Consider the following 6026-nt stretch of genomic DNA (forward strand, 5'->3'; position numbering starts at 1 on the left):
CTTCTCATGACCTGCCTGTGGGGATTGTGTTTCCTGTTCCTGCATATCGGGGTTGTGTGTTGAGAAATCTTGGCTCCTAGAGCAAGAATACATCCATATGGCTCTTAGAACATCTCGTTCCATCTCAACTAGTGCTGCTCTCTGTCTCTTGGCATTTGCAGGCTGTGAGATCCACAGGTTAGGAGAGTCCGATGGAAGGTATCAACCACCCTCTCAGGGTAGTGGGTCCTGGTCATCAGAGGAAGGTAGGGATGTTTCTCACTGAGTGTGCTTGACATCTAGGAGGCTTATTCATTGATCTTTTGGTGTTCCTTCACCCAGGGCTGATGGCAGATGGACATGAACAGCTGCTATACGCAGGCCTTCAGAAAAACAAGAACAAGGGGTTCAGCCCTCGTGTGTGAGGGTCTTAGTCAACAATGAAGTCAAGCCACCTGGCCCAGCATAAGCAGTAGCTAAGATTGGAGCCACTGTAGAATGAGGACTCCAGGAAGGCAAGTAACATTTATGGTCTCAAGACCATCCATAGCGGTTGGAAGAAGATGGCAATTCTGCCCTATTAACTTTCTTCCAAATTTCCTGGGGAGAAAAGAGGCTTGATAGACTCTTGGAGTTTTCTAGACAGTGTATGAGTCAATGGAATTGAGTAGAGCTTGTGGGGAGGGTCGTGATGGAGTCTGGTGTGCTGTGGAGATTTTTCCTTCCCTCCAGGACTGATGTTCTCCTTCAGATGTATGAGCTTCCAACAATTCTCAACTGAGTCTCCACCATGGGACCTTCCTTCAGCCCAAGAAAGCTGCCTTGGCCAGAGACCCACCCTGCTCCGAAGAGGTCAGCAGTCACACCCAGAGGAAGGTGCAAAAGCCGGGCCCCTAGCCCGTTCTAGAGCTCTCTGTGAGATTGACTGAGACCTGGATCTGACCACATCATAATATAACTTCTCCATTGTCTTCATTTTCCAGCACTCTGAATAGATATTATTCTAGCTCAGGTCCTGATTGCAGTCTATATAACAACAGCAGGCTTAAACATCTCCTAACTTCCTGCTCTGGAGGAAGGGTGTGCTCTGATCAGTTGGAAGTGAATTGGGTTCAGGATTCCTCAAAGGACAAAAAGAAAGCTTGGCATAGGGTATGTAAGAAAATGCTATTCAGCTCATCACAAATTTCAGGCACCTCTCCCATTTCCTCTCCTTTCCTGATGTTCTCTTTGGTACCCTTGACTGGCACCAGGGGATCTGCTCTTCCCTCTAGGCTGGGCTGTGACCTCTCTGGTTGATGCTTATCTCCTGAACACATAGCACATCCCTAGTTGGTGTTCGGAGCTGAGACCTGCTAAACTGCAGGAGAGGTAGAGGGCCTTTAACTGAAGTGAGGGCCATGACTTTCCTGGATAGGAGTCATTCTGTGGTTCCTACAAGAACTTCTCTCATATAGACGCTTCCAGAAATGTTTAGTGTTAAGAGTAGGGATTTCAGCCACTCAACCCCTGCCTGCCTTGGGAGTGTAAGTGTTGAGCCCTCTGACAGCCTTTCTTGACCCTATGGGTGGAGATCAGGATGTGACAATGAAGAGATGCTGTTTTCTATACTGATGATCTTGTAGGGTCATTGGTCAGGGCCCTTATTTTATTCTCTAAAACATCATTATCCCAACATTATGAAGACACAAAGTAACACTGTAAAGAGAAATCATTTATGGCTGTAAAACTGACATCACTCACCTCCGAGATCAATGTTCTCCCCAGTGCCCGATGCTGCATCTCTCTGGTCTTGTGCCAATGGTGACTGTGGTCTCAGGAGAGCTTGGTAAGGTGGTGCCCCTGGCATCTATGCAATGCAGGAGCCCTGCTGTACATAACATAACCCAACAAGCCATCAGCCCCTAGACTGGCAGCCACAGATATTACAGTTACACCAGCAGGCCAGCCATGACCCTTTTCTATCCTGGGGAACATATGTGGTCTTTGTGGCTAGGTACAAGAATCATGTGATGACAGAGGTGCTGGTCTTCCTAGGGTGTTAAGGAGAATCCCTATCTGAGTTGTTCATACAGGAAGAAGAGATCCTGCCCTTTCGGGTGGATGCTCTCAAGTTTATAAAGTTACTGTGTAATGCTCTCTGCTGAGACCGATGCGTGAGAGGGATGCTTCATTGCAGCCTGGTGGGGCTTGGGAAGGTTCTGTCACCAGCTTCACTTCTTCCTCAACAGTCGGCACTTCACCTGACCTTGACCTATTCTTGACCTTACTTTCTACCCACCCATCTAGCAGTGAGCAGGTTCCACCACCCCCATTGCTTCGTGCCCACCTGTTGCTACAGTACAATAGGTCTCCCTTTCCCTGTCACAGTGCAGCCCATAGCCACCTGGAGTATCTCCGGCTGTGAATCTTCCCTTCTTACTGAATGGAAACATTCAGTGCTTATTATTACTGAAGTGATCTTATGCTAGTTTATATCTGTTTTCTAAGAGTAATTATCCATAAGGGCTACCACTCGCTCAGAAAATCATCCTAACTCAGGAGATTACATTTTTTTGTTCACCTTATTTATTACCGTCTGGATGGAGCTCCAACATGCCACCTTGATACCCTGGCCTCATCCTCATTCACAGGTTTCCCACCATGTCACACATATTCTAACCCTGACACAGGGCAGGGCAGCCACTGAATCTGGCAAACAGCACACCCATCCCTGTTTCTGAATTGGCTGAAGCAATGCCCCTCCTCCACCTGAACAGAGAGCTGCTCAGAGCCCCCACCTGTCTCCATTTACACCCAGCTTGAATTTCAGCTTGCTCCTATGATGTTGATCTTGTCACATAGACATATTTTAGAATCTCCTAGGGGAAGACCTCTGGGAATGTCTGTGAGGGTGTTTCCAAAAGGGTTTGAGTGAGGAGGGAGGGCAGGCAGCACCGTCCCACGGGCTGAGGTGAACAAAAAGGAGAAAGCAAGCCAAACACCAGTGTGTACCACCTTCTGCTTCCTGAGTGCAGATTCAGTGTGACCAGCTGCCACCACCTGCTGCCACAGCTAAAAGTGCTCTTGCTTCCTGGCCTTCCCTCCATGATGGACCTATCCTCAAACCGTAAGTCTGAATAAACCCCTCCTTCCTTACATTGGTTTTTGCAGATATTTTGTCCAAGCACTGAAAAGAGTAACTAAGAAGGCTCCATTCAAACCTGTTGTCCAACCACTTGGTTTCCTGTGCCTGCAGAGTCTGTGTGGTCTGGGTAGGATGACAGAGCAGTGAGCGGGAGAATACCACAGGCAGTTGCAATAGGTCACAGGAGAGATGCGGAACAAACGTGGGGATGCCAAACATGGGCATGGTGGGGAAGGGTTCCTAAAGAGTGACCAACTGAGGCACATGGAGTTGGAACCTTGATAGTGGAGGCAGGAATCCTAGGGCCAGAATAGGTTTTCAGGTCCTGTCAGTTTCACCCTTGAATCTCTATAAAGACCAAACAAGCCAAAGGGTGATTTATCAGGAACACAGCCCACCCCACAAACATACTTCTCCCACCACTGCCATCTTCACCCCTCCAAAGCTGGGTGTATCTGTTGATCTTCACAAAAGCCACAACTGCAGATGGTCTAAGTTATACATGGATTTTATGTATCCTAAAAACAACATGTACTTCTGTTAAACAGCATGAGATACACCTTGCATCGAAAAGAGCAATATATTCCTGAAAATACAAAACACTTCCACACTGGTAGTCTTCCTAGGAAGTTGTGGGGAGGCCTGGAGGGGGTCTTAATCAGAACTCATAAAGAGCCAAGCATCTTCTCAAAGTTTTACATCTTAAAAATTCCACTTACTCAAAAGCAACGTTTATACTATTAATGTTTTATTAGAGCATATTAATTGTACAAAACAAAGGATCACATCATGACATTTTCAAACATGTCTGTAAGGTACTAGATCACATTTACCCCTGTATTATCCTCAGTTATACCCTGAAATGCTGTCCTCCACACTATTCCTCAATAATCCAGCATCCCCTTTCCTTTTTCCATTTCGGATTCTGCATACGCGAGGAGTTACACAATCTTTTGGAGTCTGGCTTATTTCACTGAACATGGCGACTTCAGGTTCCATCCATTACTAAATGAAGCACATTCCTTGGGGAATGGTGATGAGGTTATCTCAAAGCACATCTTAAGAAAGGAGCATAAACCAAGCATGTCTCAGGCTCTATCTTAGTTTCAAAAGAGAAGATTACTTATGGCTTTGGAATTGGAGGATTTTGGTCCAAGTGCTTCATGGAATCCTGGACCCACTTCTGCTTGGGGTCAGCACAGATCTCCTTGCCCAGCTTGGTCATGAAGCTGTGGGGAGAAGGGAAGCAATCAGGAGGATTCTCTGAAAATTTCTTTCCTCCCTAAATCTTCCTGGATCCTTTGCTATGTTTGCTACTGGGTGAAGCAGTCACTGTGGGACAAGAAGGTCAGAGGAAGAACAGGACTTCGGTGTGACTTTTGTTCTCAGTGCTCAGTAAAGATATTTTTTCTTTTGACTGAAGGAACTAATATGGCCAAGCAGCTCCCTCAAAGGGAGTTGGGAATAAATACTGCCTATTGTGAAAAATCATGGATAAGATTACAGACGTCAGACTGATTCTGTAACCACAATAGTTCTTTATTACGTTCTGGAAATGAGTTTGTGGGCTGTCTACTTACACGATGGCTTTCTGTGGACATTTGCTGTTGGTTATTCTTCTGTAGCTCTCCAATCGCTGCGTGGGGATCTTCTTAGTGGTCAGAATAAAGCAGCAAGCCGTCGGGACAGCTGCTGAATTTTAGGAGAGAGAATTGGACAGAAAGAATAAATCATGTGTGGTCTTTGGATATTTTCAAGGACGAATTTATGTGGAAGGAATGTGGAAGGTAAGGGCAGTTAGAGGTCGAGGTAGAATCTGTTGATCCTGAAGCCCTGTGCCCCTGCCTCTGATGTGGCATACCCTCCTCTCCTGTGGCCCCCTGCACAATGGGGACTTGTCATCTCTGATGGGGTTTAATGTACATTATATTGATAAACTGTCATGTGCTGTTTGAGCTCACTGAGGAGCTGGCTCAGGAATCAGGATTGCTGTACCCCACTCCCCATTTCAGACTCAAGCACGTGTGTCTCAAAGTGTCCTCCAAGACCCCTTGTCCGGGAATGGGCTGACTCCCCAACGCTGTGACAGGGAGGAGAGAACAGCAAACAGACCAAAGGTAAAAACACTGTGCTCTTGAGAACTGCTAGAAGGCAAAGCATTTCCATCAGAGGTTTCTATTGTTTATCCCCTGAGATCATATATATATATATATGTATATATATATGTATATATATATACATTCCTCAGAACCTTTGTGTTTGCTGTTTCCCGCGTGGTTAGTGCTTGCTGTTCCCTGGCCTGCTCTTTCTCCACTGTCTACAGGGGTCTCTTCTGTATTTCCTGAAGTGTCAACTTCTCAGTCCCTGATCATAGTATGTTCCCAGTCATGGGAAGCTCAGCCATGGAGAGAAAGCTCAACTGGGAACTCCAGTGGATTGCCTCAATTTCCCTAGTTGGTTTCAGTTGGATGTTGTGAGCTTCTCAATTTAATGATTGTACCTGCTGTTGTTTGTTCTCTGACTTGGAAAACCCACTTGAGGGGCACTCTGCTCTGTCCGGGACTCTATCTATTAAGAACTCCAGCTGACTCTTTTAACAGGGATTCCCTAGTGGATTTCTACTGGCTGTTTTGAGCACCTGGTTTGATGATGTTTTGCTATAATCTATCTATCTATCTATCTATCTATCTATCTATCTATCTATCTATCTATCATCTATCATCTATCTCTATCATCTATCTATCATCTATCTATCATCTATCTCTATCTAATCTATCTATCTATCTATCATCTGTTCATCCATCCATCTATCATCTATCTATCTATCTATCTATCTACCTATCTATCGATCTATCATCCATCTGTCTATCATCTACTATTCATCATCTATCTATCTATCATCTATCTATCTATCTATCTA

General features: G+C 45.5%; 1 protein-coding gene across 2 annotated transcripts in view; it reads right to left on the reverse strand.

Annotated features, from left to right (window-relative positions):
* Nucleotides 1-3833: 3833 nt before the first annotated feature.
* The window catches only part of LOC103746070 (eotaxin), a 3681-nt gene continuing 1488 nt past the window's right edge, over nucleotides 3834-6026 (reverse strand). The window contains exons 2-3 of one of the 2 annotated variants that reach the window (XM_017801952.2): nucleotides 4687-4795; nucleotides 3834-4335 (exon numbers count right to left, since the gene is read on the reverse strand). In XM_017801952.2, the coding sequence (XP_017657441.1) occupies nucleotides 4230-4335; nucleotides 4687-4795 (215 nt within the window). In that variant the 3' untranslated portion in view covers nucleotides 3834-4229. Of the gene's footprint in view, nucleotides 4336-4686; nucleotides 4799-6026 lie in introns of both variants that reach the window. The other variant, XM_008848161.3, reaches the window with a different exon arrangement.

Source organism: Nannospalax galili, unplaced genomic scaffold, assembly GCF_000622305.1.
Source record: "Nannospalax galili isolate Female #2095 unplaced genomic scaffold, S.galili_v1.0 scaffold363, whole genome shotgun sequence".
NCBI lineage: Eukaryota > Metazoa > Chordata > Mammalia > Rodentia > Spalacidae > Nannospalax > Nannospalax galili.